The sequence below is a fragment of the Myotis myotis genome, unplaced genomic scaffold, assembly GCF_014108235.1.
Source record: "Myotis myotis isolate mMyoMyo1 unplaced genomic scaffold, mMyoMyo1.p scaffold_m19_p_3, whole genome shotgun sequence".
In the NCBI taxonomy this organism is placed as follows: domain Eukaryota; kingdom Metazoa; phylum Chordata; class Mammalia; order Chiroptera; family Vespertilionidae; genus Myotis; species Myotis myotis.
In genome coordinates this window covers 35,228,096-35,247,973 of record NW_023416335.1, presented here as the reverse complement: position 1 = coordinate 35,247,973, position 19,878 = coordinate 35,228,096, and the positions used below count along the sequence as shown (strand labels likewise).

General features: G+C 38.4%; 1 protein-coding gene across 6 annotated transcripts in view; it reads left to right on the top strand.

Moving 5' to 3' along the window:
* TPP2 (tripeptidyl peptidase 2) overlaps positions 1 to 19,878 on the top strand; it is an 87,046-nt gene that overhangs the window by 40,151 nt on the left and 27,017 nt on the right. For all 6 annotated transcript variants that reach the window (XM_036297643.1, XM_036297642.1, XM_036297641.1 and 3 more), the window contains exons 9-16: positions 2,496 to 2,623; positions 6,852 to 6,951; positions 10,747 to 10,895; positions 14,256 to 14,371; positions 14,907 to 15,075; positions 16,016 to 16,173; positions 16,474 to 16,550; positions 18,895 to 19,001. In XM_036297643.1, the coding sequence (XP_036153536.1) occupies positions 2,496 to 2,623; positions 6,852 to 6,951; positions 10,747 to 10,895; positions 14,256 to 14,371; positions 14,907 to 15,075; positions 16,016 to 16,173; positions 16,474 to 16,550; positions 18,895 to 19,001 (1,004 nt within the window). The remainder of the gene's footprint in view (positions 1 to 2,495; positions 2,624 to 6,851; positions 6,952 to 10,746; positions 10,896 to 14,255; positions 14,372 to 14,906; positions 15,076 to 16,015; positions 16,174 to 16,473; positions 16,551 to 18,894; positions 19,002 to 19,878) is intronic.

Below are 19,878 nucleotides of genomic sequence, written 5' to 3'. Positions count from 1 at the left end.
AGCATTTCTCCACATTTAACCTGGCCTCATAACTGCTTCCCAACTCTAAAATCTAACTAGGGTGCATCACCTGGATTGGCTGTATCATGTTCCACCAATGGTGGCACCAAAAGTTACTTAACCACTCATTTGAACAATATTTTGCTATTATATATACTTTTGGAATAGAGGCTAAGCATTTATTGTTTAAGAATGTCCCGATCTCCATTTCACCTAAGAACAGGAACAAGACAGATGCCCTCTTTCACCACTACTGTTTAACATAGTACTGGAAGTGCTAGCCATAGTGATTAGACAAGAAGAAGAAATAAAAGGCATCCAAACTGGAAAAGAAGTAAAACTTAATATTTGCAAATGACATGATATTATACATAGAAAACCCTAAAGACTCCATCAAAAAATTATTATACTTAATAACTGAATTTGGCAATGTAGCAGGATACAAAATTAATACCCAGAAATCTATGGCATTTTTATACAACAATAGTGAACTTACAGAAAGAGAGATTTAAAAAACAATCCCATTTACCATTGCACCAACAAAATTAAGATATCTAGGAATAAATTAAGTAAGGAGGTAAAAAACCTCTACTTGGAAAACTAGACGACATTGAAAAAAGACATAGTGGAAGACATAAACAAATGGAATAATATACCGTGTTCATGGATTGGTAGAATCAACATCATTAAAATGTCCATACTACCCAAAGTAATCTATAGATTCAGTGCATTCCCCATTAAAATACCAACGGCATATTTCACAGATAAACTCTCCTAAAATTCATATGGAATAAAAAAACAGACCCCGAATAGCCACAGCAATCCTGAGAAAAAAGAACAAAGTAGGAGGGATATCAATACCTCAGATATCAAGCAATATTACAAAGCCACTGTCCTCAAAACTGCCTGGTACTGGCACAAGAACAGACATATAGACAAATGGAACAGAACATAGAACCCAGAAATAGACCCAAGCCGTTACGCTCAATTAATACTTGACAAAGGAGGCAAGAGCATACAATGGAATCAAGACAGTCTCTTCAGTAAATGGTGTTGGGAAAATTGGACAGATACATGCAAAATAATGAAATTAGACCACCAACTTACACCATACACAAAACTAAACTCAAAATGAATAAAGGACTTAAATGTAAGATGGGAAACCATAAAATCATAGTGGAATCCACAGGCAGCAAAATATCAGACATATGTCATAGCAGTATCCTTACTGATACTGTTCCTAGGGCAATGGAAACTAAGAAGAAAATAAATAAATGGACTACATTAAAATAAAAAGCTTCAGCATAGCAAAAGAAACCATCAACAAAACAATAAAGCCCACTGCATGGGAGAACATATTTGCAGTGTTATTTCCAGTAAGGGTTTAATCTCCAAAATTTATAGGGAACTCATACAACTTAACAAAAGGAAGATAAACAGTCCAATAAAAAAATGAGCAATGGACCTAAATAGACATTTTTCGAAAGAGGATGTACAGAAGGCCAAGATACATATGAAAATATGCTCAAAGTAATCATCCGAGAAATGCAAATCAAAACGACAATGCGGTACCACCTCACACCTGTCAGAATGGCTATCATTAACAAAGCAACAAACGACAAGTGCTGGCGAGGATGTGGAGGAAAAGGAACCCTCGTGCACTGCTGGTGGGAATGCAGACTGGTGCTGCCACTGTGGAGAACACTGGAGTTTCCTCAAAAAATTAAAAATGGAACTCCCATTTGACCCAGTAATCCCACTTCTAGGAATATATCCCAAGAAATCAGAAATACAGTCAGAAAAGATATATGCACCTCTATTTTCATAGTAGCACAGTTTATAATAGCTAAGATTTGGAAACAGCCTAAGTGCCCATCAGCAGATGAGTGGATTAAAAAACTATGGTACATCTACACAGTGGAATACTATGTTGCTGTAAAAAAGAAGGAACTTCTACCACTTGCAACAGCATGGATGGAACTGGAGAGCATTATGCTGAGTGAAATAAGCCAGTCGGAGAAAGATAAATCACATGAACTCACTCATTTGTGGAAAATAATGAACTACATAAACTGATGAACAAAAATAGATCCAGAGATAGGGAAGCATCAAGGGGTGGGGAGGGTAGAGATCAACAAAAGGACTTTTATACATGCATATAAGCATAACCAGTGGACACAGACAGTAGGGGGGGAGGGTGAGGGAATGTGTTGAGGGGCATGGGAGGGGGAGTGGCTGGGGTGAGGCCAATGGGGGAAAAAGGAGACATGTAATACTTTAATAATCAATAAAGAAAAAAATAAAGAATGTCCCAATCTGAGTGATTCTAATGCACATTTCCTTATATATAGCCATTGTTTTAGTTCTGTTACTTGAATCCATATTTTAATCTTTTTTTAAATATATAAGCCATATTTGCAGATATTTTCATGTAATATAGATTTTGAAAAGTGGGACAATTTTTTACGTTTAAAGGAATTCTCTCTCTCTTTCAGGAGAATTTGTGAAGTCATTAATGAAGCAGTGTGGAAGCATAATATAATTTATATTTCCAGTGCTGGAAACAATGGTCCATGCCTTTCTACAGTTGGTTGTCCTGGTGGAACTACATCAAGTGTAATAGGTGAGTTTCCTATTTTAGAAATGGACTTGTTTAAAAAATCAGCAAACAAAAAACACTTCAGTTAATCCAATGTTAATTGGATCTCTTCTATGCAAGACACCATAAACCGTAAATACAACCTCGGGAAACTGAAATCTAGTTAGAGGTCTGCTGATCTGGAGTTGACTCTGAAGTAGACTGGAGTAAGTGGTTGAATGAAGGTACAGATAAAATGCTGTGGGATTACAAAAGTGGCTACTTCTGATTTGAGAATTTAGGTAAGAATGGGGGAATTAAGGATTTCCACCAGTAGAAATGATCAAGGAAAGGGCTTTCCAGACTACGTGAACAATGTAAAGACACTTTCTTTACTTTTTTTTTCCCCCCAATATATTTTTATTGATTTCAGAGGGGACATGAAAGGGGGAGAGAAACATCAATAATGAGAGAAAATCATTGATTGTTTGCCTCGTACACTCCCCACATTGGGGGTCGAGCCCACAGCCCAGGCATATGGCCTGACCGGGAATTGAACCATGACCTCCTGGTTCATAGATTGACACTCAACTACTAAGCCACGCTGGCAGAGCCACTTCCTTTACTTTTTATTTATAGTGTATGACTACTTAGTTCATAGTATAGTTTTCTCCTTTCATTTCTCTTAGAACATGCAGAAAGAACCAGATGTTGAAGAAGAAAGCTCTATTAATGAGAAGCACAGTTGCAACACATTTGTTCCATGAACGTGGCTTTTTTCCATTCTTTGATCTTTAGATATGCTGCAGTGTTGTCCTTTTCATTGTACTCTAATGGGAAAAAAATGCCTATCTACAAGAGCTATGGGAAATCAAAATTAGTTACAGTCATAGTATGAAAATAAGACAGCTTGCATTATAGTACTAGCTGCTAACTTATGCAGAAAAACCCACAAAATATAAAACCCACACCCCGTTCTTTTTAAATATTTAGCATGAATAAGAAGGATGAATTGAAAGAAATGATGCCTAAAATTTATTTGTTTATTTTTATTTGAGATCAAAATAAGGCTTCTGCTTTTTGACATTTGTGATTGTATACATGACTATAAAAACTATTGTGTCCCAAATACTTTTTCTGAAGTATATATCAATAATTGCATAGATACATGCATATTATAGGTGTTACTAGTATGTAGATTCTAAAGATGTATATATAATATTTGGGTATCAAAGCTTCAAAATTGCTCCTTTTAAAAAGATTTTTATCTTAAAATAAGTGATCTTATAAATATAAGATAAATATAAATGTAAGACTTACTTTTATTTATAGCTTCTACAGTTTAAGGTATATTTTACTTTATGTAATTTAAAACCTCTTGTTTAAGTATTTTGTTAAATCATGTGTTAAGACAACAGGGCCTACCAGTGATACATACATTGTGTATTTCAATTATATAGATACTAGAGGCCCGGTGCATGAAATTCATGCACTGGGAGGGGGAGGGGGGAGATCCTTCAGCCCAGCCTGCACCCTCGCAGTACAGGACTGCTCGGGGGATGTGAATTGGGCCTAAACCAGCAGTCTGACATCCCTCTCGCCATCCAGGATCCTTCGCTCCTTACCGCCAGCCTGCTTGCTCCTTACCACTCAGTTCACTACTCCTTAGCAGCAGGCTCCTTACCGCTTGACTTGCTGCTCCTTAGCACTGCCGCGGAGGTGGGAGAGTCTCCCACCACCACTGCTGCACTCACGAGCCATGAGCCTGGCTTCGGGCTGAGTGGTGCTCCCCCTGTGGTAGCGCCCTGGCTACCTGGGGGCAGCTCCTGCTTTGAGCGTTTGCCTCCTGGTGGTCAGTGCACATCATAGTGACCGGTCGTTCTGGTCATTGTGCCATAATAGTCACTTAAGGTTTTATTATATAGAATAGAGGCTCGGTGCATGATATTCGTGCGCGGATATGGTCCCTAGGCCTGGCCTGTGATCAGGGTTATTTTCCCTGGCTGCCTGCAGCCAGCCCCACCACCACACCCCCCCAGTTTCCCGTTGGCCATTGGGCAATCAGAGCCCGCCGGCCGGGGAAAGAAACCAAGAGGTGGTCAGTGCACCTCATAGTGACTGATCAAGTGGTCATTCTGGTTGTTCCGCTGTTAGGGCAATTTGCATATTACCCTTTTATTATATAGGATAAGATAGAGGCCCGGTGAGGACAGCCTGCCCTGATGGGAGTCCCAGATCGGGGTGGTGGTTCCCGCTGAGGGGTGGGGCCGGCTGGTGCGAAGGGCGGTGGTTGTTTTGGTCTCTGGTCGTTCCACTGTTTCCATCGCTGGGCTTTTATTATATAGGAGGATTATAAGCATCTAATCTAATAAAAGAGAAATGTGCAAATTGACCTCACCTCTGCTATGTCCCAAGCCACGCCTACCAGCCAGTCAGAGCGACTATATGTAAATTAACCCAACCAAGATGGCGGCCAGCAGCCATGGAGCTGGAGCAAGTAGGAGGCTTGGTTGCCCCGGCGATGGAGGAAGCCAAGCTTCCCGCCTGCCAGCTGTGGCCTCCACTCAAGGCAACAAAGTTTCAATTACAGAAGATAAATAAATCCCAGATACCTGCTTCCAGCCAGCCTCTACTGAGAGCTTGGGTGCCTGGGGGCTGTGGCCAGCCTGCAGCCATCAGCCCCTCACCCAGGCTGGCCACACCCTCATGGGGTGAGGGTCCCCGCTGGGGGGCTTGGCCAGCCTGCAAACAGCCATCAGCCCCTTACCCAGGCTGGCGAGGCACCCCAGCAGGACCCCCCCCTCCCTGAAGGGGGTGTGGCCAGCCTGAAAACGGCCCTCAGCTCCTCACCCAGGCTGGCCAGGCACCCCAGCGGGACCCCCACCCTGATCCGGGACACCCTTCAGGGCAAACCAGTCAGCCCCCACCCGTGTACCAGGCCTCTATCCTATATAATAAAGGGGTAATATGCAAATTGACCCTAACAGCAGAAAGACTGGGAATAGCTTGTCACTATGACACACACTGACCACCAGGGGCAGATGCTCAATGCAGGAGCTGCCCCCTGGTGGCCAGTGCGCTCCCACAGGGGGCGCTCTGCTCAGCCACAAGCCAGGCTGATGGCTGCCAGTACAGCAGTGGTGGTGGGAGCCTCTCCCGCCTCAGCAGCGCTAAGGATGTCCGACTGCAGCTTAGACCTGCTCCCCGTTGGCAAGGGGACATCCCCTGAGGGCTCCCGGGCTGCTAGAGGGATGTCTGCCAGCTTAGGCCCAATCCCCTGGGGAGTGGGCCTAAGCCAGCAGGCGGACATTCCCTGAAGGGTCCCAGACTGCGAGAGGGCACAGGCCAGGCTGAGGGACCCCCCGAGTGCACAAATTTTTGTGTACCGGGCCTCTAGTATGAAAATGAAACCAAAAATAGATCTGAAAGAGGTACCTAAAGATCAAGTTTATTGCTCTGCTCTAATACTCAGTGTTTTTTTGTTTTCTTATCCCCATATTCACTGAAAATTTTAAATTTTGTAAAATAATTGCAGTTTTATGTGGTAGCATTGTTAACCTAAATCCTCTTAACTCACAAATGTTTTATCTAGTCTTCTACTCTGAATGTGTATATGTTGTGAAGAGGAATTACTAGTAGATGCTGGTATACCTAGATTCTAAATCTTTTCTCTGCCAGTCATTAATGTGTATTTTGTATATTTTTTTCAATTTCTGTAGGTCATGTTTCCCTAATTTCTGAAATGAAAGAACCAAGTTTGATCTCTATATTGTGTTTCAGAGTATAACGAGGCTTCATTTTCATATGTATCTACAAGACTGGCATGTTCTGTCTTTGTTGTTTTGCTCATTATTATAGCCACTTTTGAGCAGAAGGATACTGCCAATATTATCCGTGGCATTTTCAATAGAATGGTCATTCATTCAAAAATGCCAGTCAACTAACTCCTTTATTCCTCTAATGTTATATTTTATAGTTTAAAACACATTTCTTTTTCTTTTACATCTAAATACACTTTCAGGTACATTATTTGTAATCCACATAATAATCTTAATGGATATTTTTATACTCAATGACAAGTCCGCATAGTATAATGTTTGGTACATAGTAAATTTTCCTTGGTTAAGTTTTTTTATCTTTTCATTTTATGACAAAGCTGTAGCGTAGGGACATCAAACAATTTACCCAAGGTCACGTAGCCGAGTGAATAGTGGATTAGAGTTAACATGCATATTTTGTGTCCTTTTGTTAATTATGAAATCTAATCCCACAGGTGTTGGTGCTTATGTTTCACCTGATATGATGGTTGCTGAATATTCTCTGAGAGAGAAATTACCTGCCAATCAATATACGTGGTCTTCTAGAGGGCCCAGGTAGGTGGAGGTAGGACAGGTAGACTATTACAAATATTTGGCTATATTTTACATGGTAGGTGAGGCAGAGTTTTGGTAATTTTACTGATCCTTTCTAATAGTTTTTACTTTTCAGCATTTTCATTTTGATTGAGAATTTATCTCAAGGAAACTGATAATTAAAGAAGTAAAATGCAGCCATTTCATTGTTAGTTGTATTCTGAGTGTAAATTCTTAGGCCTGTTCCCCAAATCCTTTATTTATGGGGATCTGAATGCAAAGTAAGGGCTAGATTATCTTTAGAAAGTAGTGAAGGCCTTTTTTTGCAGTACTTTGGATGTTTAACTTAGGTGAAACAAAGGACCAAGCTTTTGTTTGGTCAGTTATAGGCCTGCAGTCCCTGTGTTTATGTGTTTGAAGTTATAATGTATTGAGCAATTTTGGGTTCAATACATAGTAGGCAAGTTTCTGTTTGATAAATGAATTCATCTATTTTGGTTTCTTGAAGCCCCTCTGTGAAGTATATTTCTCTGATTCCAGGAACTGATTATCTTTCTCAAGAGGTATAGTAAGCCCACATTTATATAATCCCTCATTATGACATCAGGTACAAGTACCTTCTGGAAAATAAAGCCTATTTTAATTCATCTTTTTACCTCTTTGGAATTATTTTTTTAAAAAGAGAATCAACTTTGAATTTAATTCAGCAAATACCTTACTGCCTTCAGTAATAAATGAATAGGTTGTCATCTAAGTTCACAATTTCATTTTAGGACATTATATAGGTGGGAGTATAACTTCCTTTTGAGTGGAACCCTTCAAAGAGGTGATGGTATTAGAGTGGGCCTTAAAAGATGGATAGGACCCTCGCTGGTTTGGCTCAGTGGATAGAGTGTCAGCCTTCGGACTGAGGGGTCCTGGATTTGATTCTGGTCAAGGGCATATGCCAGAGTTTCGGGCTTGATCCCCAGTGGGGGGTGTGCAGGAGGCAGTCGATCAATGATTCTTTCTCATCATTGATGTTTCTGTCTCTCCCTCTCTCTTCCTCTCTGAACTTAATAAAATAAAAATTTTTTTTAAAAAAAAGATGGATAGGATTTTGAGATAGAAGTAAGGAATTTTATACGGCAGGAATAGCATGAACCCAAAGATGAGCAGGTTTTAGTGCAAAGATTTGGGGGAAATAAGTAGTAATTGGGTTTGTTAAATGTATAAAACATATCAAAGGGACTATTGGAAGACAAGATTAGAAAAATTGGTTGGGATCAGATCAAATATGATAATGCTAAATTTAATCCTCTGAGTTACAGGTATCTTCCTAACTTTCTCTAGGTAATTTCTTTTTTAAAAAATAAAATTTATTTTAGTAGTTTTTTATAACTGTCATTGAAAGCAATCAGGCTGTGGGTCTGCATGTGGTTGAAGAAGCTTTGCCTATATTTTCACCTATGTCATAGACTGCCCTCATTAGCCCAACTAACTGGCCTAAAACTACACATCATTGAGTAAGAGTGGCTAGAAATAGGATAAGAGTCAAAGTCAGCAAATGTTTATATCTTTTATGTTTAGTTAATAAATGCATTAATTATTAAACTTGTTCTTTTCTAAAATTGATTTTTAAATATTGTTTTATCTTATAGTCAGGATAAACAGCAAAGTATTAGAGAATGTTTAAACTAGCTTTTGTTAGTCTTATTTTTATATAGAACTTTTAAATAATTAATTATTTATTTATTTATTTTAAATATCCTCACTCGGGTTTTTTTTGTTTGTTTGTTTTTATTTCTTTATTGATTTAAGAGATAAGAGAGGAAGGGAGAAGGAGGAAGAGATAGAAACATCAATGATGAGAGAGTCATTGATCCGCTGCCTTCTGCACGGCCCCCACCGGGGACCAAACCCGCAGCCCGGGCATGTGCCCTTGGCCGGAATCGAGCCTGGGACCCTTCAGTCCACAGGCCAACGCTCCATCCACTGCGCCAAACTGGCCAGGGCTAAATAATTATTTTAAGAAAATGAGTTTATGAACTGTGGGGGAAGCTCTGATTAAGCAGATAGTGGTTCACAAACCAGTTTTCCTAAGAATTGAGAGAATTAGTTTCATGTTTACAGTACTATAAACTTGAATATTATTGAAAAGACTTGGTTTTTAATTATTAGACAGGGTGTGAATATAAAACATTGACTAATGATCACTAAATGAATATATTCTGTAGGCCTTTTTTAAAAATCCTCTTCATCAGGAAAGACTGCCAGACAAAGAAGTTACTTGTATTCTTGATGTTTGCAAGTATGGCATATATCTTAAAGGCAGATTACCAAGTAATAGCTACAGAAACATGTTTTGAATTTTATTACATGTTGTATTTTAGAAGAAAATAAAAGTTTTTTATTTTAGGGAAATTTTAATATAATGTTTGCATAAGGTTTTTATAAGAAATATGTAAGGTTTATATTAGAAATTTTTAATTTTTATTTTAATGCAATTTTTATTTACATTTTATAGAACCCATTTTTAGAACACAGATTAAGTGCTTTCCTATTAGCCACTTTAACAGATTAGTGGAAAATTAATACAGGAAGTAAGTCTGTTAGAATTGATGACTCTTCCAAGTTATTTTTTTAATAATAAGATACCAAATACTCATTATGAACATTGGTAGACAATATAGATGATGCCAAGAAGTAAGCAAAAATTACCCTAAATCTCATCTGTAGTATATTTGGGTAACAACCTTTTAGTCATTCTGTGCATAAATGGAAGATTACACTATTCAGGCACTTTTGTCACTTGATAATACTATAGGTCAACAGATATTTACTTCACAATATTTGTTTTAAGATAATTATTAAAGGGGAATGCCACCCATTTCATGAGGAAGATATGATTTGCATGCTTTCAGATCTCTGTAAAAATATGAAACCAAATTGCACTAGTATCCCTTCCAAGAATAAAAAAAATTTAGTCAGCTGGGGAAGAATAGTACAAAGGAGAGGACAGCATCGTCTGTGGGGGATTTATGGCCACTCTTCCAGGTGGAAAGAAGTGTAGTGTGCCTTTATTCTTCCTTTACTTGGGGCAGAGGGCAGAGCTTGTGTTTGGGGACAATGCGATAATGAACTCTACGGACTTTAACTCATTAATTTAGAGCCAAAGCCCTAAACCAGGCAGCACTGTTGATTTTAGTTGTCCAATATGTCAGCCACTAATCCCATGAAGTTAGTCTGAATTAAGATGTGCTGTAAGTGCTAACTTTACAAATACTTTCCAGTACAAAAAAATATAAATTAACTCACATTTTTCTATCAGTTACATATTGAAATTATATTTTGGATATGTTGAATTAAAAAGTACATCATTAAAATTAACTTCAAATTCTTGTCACGTTTTTTTAAATGAAGCTTTTAGAAAATTTATAATGACATGTGTCCCACATATTTCTATTGGACAGTGCTATATTAATTCAGACAAAAGCAAAGCTTATACTCATGGACAAGAGAAGTATATTCATCAAGGAGTCTGAGCAATGGCAAAATTTATTTTAAAGAATTTATTTAAATTTTTTTTCATAAACATACCCGATAACCTTTTACACCTAAGTCTGTTACACACACACACACACACACACACACACACACAGATTTTGATCCTTTACAAAGGAAAAAACTGCTCAATGGGGAAACAGTTGTGCTGGGTATTTTTTCCATTGATTCCAATGATTTCAAGTAGTCCACGGGATTATACTGTAAATTACTTGAACACCCATATTTATCCAGTTATTGTCATTGTAAGCAAACTAATGGCCTTTTATTCAGTGCTGATGGGGCCCTTGGAGTGAGTATCAGTGCACCAGGAGGAGCCATTGCTTCTGTTCCTAACTGGACATTAAGAGGAACTCAACTAATGAATGGGACATCCATGTCTTCTCCCAATGCATGTGGAGGTATCGCCCTGATACTTTCAGGTAAGGACATTTCTTACTGCTCTACTTGGTACTATTTCCAATAAAGCGATGGTGAATTTTTAGCTATTGTACATATATTTTAAACAGCTTAATTTCCTCCCTCCCTCCCTCCCTCCCTCCCTCCCTCCCTCCCTCCCTCCCTCCCTCCCTTCCTTCCTTCCTTTCTTCCTTCCTTTTTTTGTTAATTCTCACCCAGGGATATTTTTCCCCTTGATTTTTAGAGAGTGAAAGGAGGGGAGGGAGGGAGGGAGAGAAAGAGACATCAACGTGAGAGAGACACATCATTTGGTTGCCTCTTTCATGCAGGATAGAACTTGCAACTCAGGTACCTGTCCTTGACTGGGAATCCAACCCAAGACCCTTCAGTGTGCGGTCCTATGCGCTAACAACTGGTTCACAATGGCCAGGGCTAATTACTTTTCTTAACGAGATAGACATGGCATATAAAATGGATTTTAAATGTATTATTTTATAATTTACCTTAGTCCTGCTACTGAAATGTATTGTTTATTTATAAGATTAGGTCAGTAGGTATTAAGTATCTAGACAATTTTATGTTTATAGCATAATATTTAGGTAATAGACGTAAAAAACTAGAGGCCTGACGCACGAAATTCCTGCAAGTGGCTCAGCCCTCGTGCCCCCCGCTGCCTCTCCAGCTGCCTCTCCGCCCTGCCCCTCACCCACTGGTCCTTCCGGAAGGTCATTTCGCTGTCCAGTCTAATTAGCATATTAGCTCTTTATTATAGAGGATTATTGAATAAGTTTATCTTACCTTATTGCAGACAGTTGTTTTCATTTTCTGAAATTCTTACGGTGAGAAAATGTGATAGAATTGATAATGTTCTGGGACTCAAACTAAGTTTAAGGTGAGAATAATTTATGTGATGATAATGATTTGACTGTGTATTCATTATTCATTCAACAAATAGATTTATTTATTGGCTATTAATGACTATCAAGCATTCTTTTAGCTCAGGGGCTAAATTAGTGAACAAAACATCAAAAATGTCTGTCCATGTGGAGCTTATATTATGGTTGGAGGAGACAACCTATGAAAAAAAATACTAAATAGTTATCACCCAGGCTGGTGTGGCTCGGTTGGTAGGAGCCTCGTCCTGTACACCAAGAGGTGGCATGTTTGATTCCCAATTAGGGCACATACCCAGGTTGCAAGTTCAGAAAGACATGCAGGAGGCAACCAGTCAATGTTTCTTTCCACCACACCCCCGCCCCCTCCACTGCCCCACTTCCTCTCTCTCAAATCTATTTTTTAAAAATTATTTTTTAAAAAAGTAATAGTCTGTATTCGTTATTGGAAGGTAATGAATATTTCTGTGGAGCAAAGTGAAGTGGAAAGGGACGTAGGAATTTCTAGTGTGCTGTGCAGGAGGCTTATATCATGAAATAGGGTGGCATTGACATTGACTAGCACTCAAAGTTAGGGTACCCAGACTGTGGTGACAGTTCCACCTCAGAAGTGTCCCTCTGATATAATTTCCAGGACTCCCCTTATGATTAGTCCTGTTCAACCTCTCCAAGTATTTCAAGTTTGCGCATGCGTCCTGCCTTTGGTCATACTGCTCTCTGCCTAGAATTCCTTTCTCCCATTTTTTAGACTTGCAAACTCCTGTGCATGTATTTGTCCCTCTGATAGAGCTTCACCTTATTTGCTCTTACAGCAACATGATGTTTCCATGTTTGTTTTGCTCATTTCTTACAATATCATAAGAATTTACACGTTTATTGAGCTCTGGAGAGGGCAGGAATACTATATTACTTATCTTTGATCCTTAACAGCAGGCATTAATGCAGGGTTTACAGATTGGTGACCTCCATATCCTTCCTGTAGAACAGTCATTCCCAGCCTGGGTGCTCCCTAGCATTACCCTGGAAGTCTTTAATTCATATTTGTGCCTGGGATCTAGTCTCAAAGATGCTACATTAATTGGTCTGTGGTGAGGCCTCAGCATCTTTTCTGCTTGTTTAAGTTCTCCTGGTATTTTTATTACATGCAGTCAGGTTGAAAACTACTGCCAGCAACTATACAGTAGGAGCAAAAGTAGTTTTACAGTTGTTCATATGGAAGATAATAGAATGATCAGTAAATACTAATATAAGAATAAACTGTTTTGTATACTCACAACTGTAAGCCTACTTTTGCTCAACCCTGTATTGTTTGACCAGCAGTGTTTTTTTTTGTTTTGTTTTGTTTTTTTGCTGGGGGTGGGGATGGTGCTCTGTACATCTAAAGCCTGTCCCCAGGCACCACAAGGTGAGTTCTGCCCCATGGTGTGGCTCAGGCCCCTTGCAGTCCACCTGGCTCCATATTCTTCTCAGCAGCTACTGGTAAGTACTCCAGGTCCAAAACTTCTTTCTTCTCCAAAGGCTCAAATTCTTTTTTTTTTTTTTTAAATTTAATTATTAATTTCAGAGAAGAAGGGAAGGGGGAGAGAGAGAGAGAGAGAGAGAGAGAGAGAGAGAGAGAGAGAGAGAGAGAATATCATCGATTGGCTGCCTCCTACATGCCTCCTACTGGGGATCGAGCCTGCAACTCAGGCATGTGCCCTGACCAAGAATCGAATCCTGACCTCCTGGCTCAGAGGTCAAAACTCAAGCACTGAGCCATGCCGGCCAGGCTCAAATAGTTCAAATTCTGTTACATTTTCCTGTCACCTCCAACTTATCTTTCCAGAAGCTGTGTCATGTTTGTTAAAACCTATTAAGTTCTCAGAAAGTTCTCTATCATCTTTTTGAAATCCTCAGAAATCCCATGTACCACCAGCAGCTGTTTTTATTGAAGGTACGGGAGGAGCTGAGGCTGGTTGATGTGAGACAGAAGGGGATACGGTGCCATGTGCTTCCTCTGCACAACAGACCAGGGCTGTGTCCCACCGTCCCCCTGCTCGGCCTATCTTTCCCTGCAATGACCTTTCTGACTCTTTGACAGAGTTTCAACGCCTTGTACGTGCAAAGTGCATGATGTAACTTTTGTCTGCTTTAACTTGTTCTAATTAGCTCTTGGTTCCATCTTTGGGACCAGCAGTGTTTTAAAGCAAATGTCATTGGAATGCCTTTAGGTATATGCTTCTTACATTTACATTATCTCTGCATAGCCTGTTTTCATGCCCTTGCATAATGGAAACACAGTCATTTTTCTTATATAAGTCTTTGTGTGATGTCAGCAGTTTTGGTTAGATTGTTTAGTGGGTTTTTTGTTTTTGTTTTTTTAAGGTTTAAAAGTGAGTGTTGAAGCACAAGACATGAAAACCAGGGAATGAACATGTTGTCTGTACTGGTGAAGGGGGAAACGTTTCAAAGTAGTGAGTTCTCTAACACTTTTTTCTTTTTAAATTTTAGGTCTGAAAGCTAATAATGTTAACTACACAGTTCATTCAGTTAGAAGAGCTCTAGAAAACACTGCAGTGAAGGCTGACAATATAGAAGTATTTGCCCAAGGACATGGTATTATTCAGGTATTGTTGTTTGTATGGAAACTGTGTTGTAAGTCATTGAGAAAATATTTTAGCTTTGTTAGATAGTATTTTCTGTTATAAGGATGATTGAGTATATCTAATTCTAGATTTTATCATCATAGTGGTCTCTGAACTGTAAGCAAAGAGGATATTAAAACAAATTTTTTAGTTAAGACAAAATTTGTTGCAGTAAGATAGAGAAATATAATACATGTAGAACATATAGAAGGTAGAAATTCAAAGCAAACAGATCAAGGGCAAAAACTGGTAAATTATACTGGCATATGGGAGAGTTCCTCACTTTGGTCAGTTGGGAATAATAATGTAAATGAAAGTAGGGTAGGTGAGTCCAGTAGTTAGACTGTAATTTGTCTATGAAGGTATCCTTGTTCTCTTAATTTTAGAGAGCTGAATATATATAGAAATTAACTTTTTGCTTGTACTTTACCACAAGTGAAATCAAATTGGTAACTTGCAACAAAATATTTTCTTGACCTAACCATTTATATCTTACTCTTTGTGTTCTTATAATTAGGTTGATAAAGCCTATGACTACCTCGTTCAGAATACATCATTTGCTAATAAATTAGGTTTCACTGTTACCGTTGGAAATAACCGTGGCATCTACCTCAGAGATCCTGTTCAGGTTATGGCACCTTCAGATCATGGTGTTGGCATTGAACCTGTATTTCCAGAAAAAACTGGTAAGTACTAAATGTATGGTAAGCTAAAGTGCTCACATTTATTATTTAAGTGAATAGTATCATAATAGAGAAATGCTGTTTGGGCTAATGTTCTAAAGAGAAAACATAAATTGACAATATTGTCATTATTACTCTTATTATTATTATTATTATTATTATTATTATTATTTTGTTAAATCCTCACCCAAGGATATGTTTTCATTGATTTTGAGAGAGAGAGAAAGAGAAACATCAGGGTGAGAGAGAAACATCAAACAGTTGCCTCCTGTACATGCCGGATTAGCAATCAAACCTGTAACCTAACAATGTGCCCTGATCAGGGATCAAACCCGCAACCTTTTGGTGTATGGGACGACTGACGCTCCAACCAGTTGAGCCACACAGCCAGGGGCAGTGTATTATTTTAAATATTATAGATTTTAGAGAAAAAATGATGGCACTTAGGGATTCCAATACTATGGCAATTCAGTTAGCATTCTGACTACCCAGGAAAATACGCAAAATGGGTCTTCAGTGACCTATGTTTTTTATTAAATTGTGGATAAATGATCAAATACCTTTTCTTTTCCACTTTTGCTACTTGGGTATAAGGCAGAGTAGGAAGTGGAAGCAGCCAAGAGTGCCTCTGCTCAATGAGGTAAACAAAAGAGTCCTCACTGTATATTTGACAGTCTTCATGTTGATCAAATATCATTTCCACATGCAGTAATGAAAAATATCCACCCAAACTCCTTATATTAATTTAAGGCTGTAGCAGTGTTGAGTGAATGTGTGAATAGATTATAAGTGAACTAAAGCTTGAGGAAGATTCTGTGATTTTTATTTAAGCTGTGTTTTGCCTAGTGCCTTTTACAAATTTGCTAAATTTTTTTGAGAAGATTGAACTTTTTAAATGAAAGAGAAAGTACTAATCTTTAATTTTTGTTTTTCTTTAATCCAGAAAACTCTGAAAAAATATCCCTTCAGCTTCATTTAGCTTTAACTTCAAACTCATCTTGGGTTCAGTGTCCTAGCCATTTGGAACTCATGAATCAATGTAGACATATAAACATACGTGTGGATCCCCGGGGCTTAAGAGAAGGATTACATTATACAGAGGTATTGGTGTAACTTCATTTATTTTAAACTTTCTTTACTTTTAAAATGTTTAAAAGTACTTTAGGTGGTATTCCTTTTCCCCATTAGTGTGAATTAGACAAGGGTTGTCCTGCATGTATTTATTTAGGCTATTTGCCATTAATCATGTGACCTGACAGCAGAAAATTAATCAACTTGTGCTTAAGACCTTTAAATTTTCATATTAGATTAATTTATTCTATGAGTAGATTACACTTTTTCCTTTTTTTCTTTGTTTAATTTAATTTATGGATATCGAAACGTTAACATGCTGTTTTTTAGGTATGTGGCTATGATATAGCATCCCCTAATGCAGGTCCTCTGTTCAGAGTTCCAGTCACCGCAGTTATAGCATCAAAGTAAGTAACATGTTACCCGTACAGTAACAACTGACCCTTGAACAACACAGTTTTAACTGTGTGCGTTCACTTACTTGTGAATTTTTTCAATAAATGCCTGTACTTACACTGTTTTTGATTCGTAGTTGGGAGTCCACAGGTGTGGGAGGCTGACTCTGCTCTAATCTACACCATTTTATACAGAGGCTTAAGCATCTGCAGATTTTGGTACCCATGGGTTGTCCTGGAACCAATCCCCTGTGGCTACTGAGGGACAACTAAGTTTTGGGGGAATCAAAAATTATACATGGATTTTTGGCTGCTTACAGGGTCAACGCCCTTAATCCCCATGTTGTTCAAGGGTCAACAAATTTTTTTAATGGTTACTTATGACAACAATGTGAACTTCTAAAGGGTTAATAGGCAAGAACTAGATAACCAGGCTTTAGTTCTGCTCCTTGCTCAAAGTTCAAGTGGCACATAGTCAACCATGTTATTCCTTGTTCACTGTGAGAATAAGTGATGACATCTGTTCTGTGTCTCTGCATTGAAACTGCCTTCCACCAGGATGCCCGATTCAGAGGACCTCTTAGTCTTCATCTTGCCCAATCCCTCTGCAATATTAATATATGACTTCATCCTCTTCTGGTCCCACTCCATTTTGATCCCCTTGTTTCTGGGATTACTATTTTCTCCTGGTTCTTCCACTTTTCCAGTCACCTGCTATTTCCAGACTCTTCGCTTTTCATCTTGTCGTCCACCTGAAGCCAAGGAATTCAAGGCTGATCATTTTGCTTCCCATTTAAATATATCAGTGGCATGTTCAAGGACCAAGTTGTGCTCCTTAAAATAGCAAACAAGGATCCTTTATAAACCAGTGTTTCCTGTCATCTTTACATTCACCATATTCCATGAGGTTACAGATGCTGACACTCCGGGCTTCCTCGGGACTGGGTTGATTTCTGTGCTTCGGTTTCCTGTCTCAACCACCAAGCGTGTTCCTGGTCATCCCCAGGGGAAGGGAGGCCCTTCTTGCTGCTTCCTAATGCTTTTTACATGCCTGTAACACAGACTTCAGCGAATATATTGTCATTTTTTTATTTAATTTACCCACTTACCCATTTGACTGTGAGCCCACTGAAAAAAACACAGGAACTGTATCTTACATGTTCAATATGGAGCCCATTTTACAGTATTTATATAAAACAAATTGTTGAGTAGAATAAGGACAGGATTGAGATTATGTGAGTATTGGAAACAGTAGAAAGTTCTAAGTTAACAGTTTTTATATAGTATTAGTTACCTTGTAAATATTAAATGTGTAATAGTCTCAGCCTATAGGAAACATAGCATGGAATTGAGGAGGTAAAAAGTGACGTACACATGGAAAATTCCAGGACAGCTAAGTTCTCAACCTAATGTTTTCTAGAAGTCCAGCAGGAGCCTAGATAAAGTAATGTATAAGATTCAGGCATCAGCTGAGACATTATCTCCTTCAGGAAGCTTTCCCTGGTCCCTTTGCATGGACCAAATCTCTTCTTTTTTTTTTTTTTTTTTTTTTTTTTTTTTTTTTTTTTTTATTAGTTAAGGTATTACAAATGTGTCCTCAACCAAATCTCTTCTAACACTTCCTGTCTACCAAGAACGTGTTGCATTAAATGTCTCAGGTGGTTTTTCTGTCCCCTCTAGATTGTTTGTGGCAAAGGACTCCTAATAACAGTGCCTTATATATAGTAGGCTATCATTAAATTTTTGTCACACTGACTAGAATTTGTCCTTAGTGTGTACTTTAGGTTTTCATAGTGGGTAATATACATTAGACCTTTATGCTTCATTGACTTCTTACAAAAATGTTATGAAAGTAGATTTTTTCTTTACTGTGTCATTATGCTTTGTAAACATTTTGAAACTACAAAAGGGGGTTTATTTAATAGTAGTCTTAGAGCTACAATCAGTACCAATGACATGAAAAATTACCTTTGGTTGTAATATTTAGAGCTCTCTAAGAGCCCAAATTCTGATAATTGGAAAAATTCTGTGAATGAAGCACAATTTCTTTAGTGTAAAAAGTGAACTTGCTTAGTGTGTGTGTGTGTGTGTGTGTGTGTGTGTATGTGTATCTTATAGATTATAAAGCAGACAGGTAAAAAGTAGAAAAATCATTTATACTGGCCTAGCCAGAGTTTATCTCTGCTAATATGTTGCAAAAATGAGATTGTATTATGCGCACTGTTTCGTAACCAGCCTTTAAGTATTAATTTCTAATGAACTATTAAAATCTAGAGTACTAGTGGGCTTATAATTAATATAAAGCCTTTTTTTATGAGAGTATCACATTTAATCAATAATTTATATTAATTTTCAGAGTAAATGAATCCTCACACTATGATCTAGCCTTTACAGATGTACATTTTAAACCTGGTCAAATTCGAAGGCATTTTATTGAGGTTCCTGAGGGTGCAACATGGGCTGGTAAGTAAAACTAAAGTCTATCTTGAGCACTTATCTTTTTGTACATTCTATCTCTTTTATGATTATGACTATATAAAGTTCATGTATTTGTAATGCATATTTTCCTCATAACAATATACACTGAGTGGCCAGATTATTATGACCACCTGACGTTTGTAGGCAAATTAGCTATAATTTCCCGCTGAAGTTACTAAGAGGGCCAGATCATTATAAACGTCTGAATAGCACAACATATCTAAGTATCAGTATCGTTGCTGATCAAGTTCATCCTATCATCTTGATGGCGTATCCCAATGGAGATGGCTTCTTCCAACAAGACAATGCGCCATGCCACGGTGCTCGTATTGTGCAGCAGTGGTTTCAAGAACATGAGGGAGACTTTACCTGGCGTAGGTGGCCCCCACAATCATCAGATCTCAATCCAATTGAGCATTTGTGGGACGAAGTTAAAAGAGCCATCAGGCAGCTGGTTCCACAACCATCAAATCTCACAGAATTGGACAGTGCTATTCATCAGGCATGGTGTCAGATTCCTCGCATTACCTTTCAACATCTAGCGAAGTCAATGCCAAGAAGAATTGCTATAGTATTGAAGGCAAAAGGTGGCCCAACGAAGTACTGATGGGGTGGTCGTGATAATCTGGCCGGTCATAATAATCTGGCCACTCAGTGTATATCTGGCACTCTAGATTTACTAGTAGATTTTAAACTTTTTAAAGATCTGTTACTATTTATCATTGGCTCATACATCAGATCATCTAGGCCATCTTAATGTTTTAATATTCAAGATTCTAACTTAGTTTAGCATAATGCCTTACCTGTTAGTGATTGGAGTAAGAGTTGCATTGTTGAACGACTCTGGCTGCCATGCGTGTAC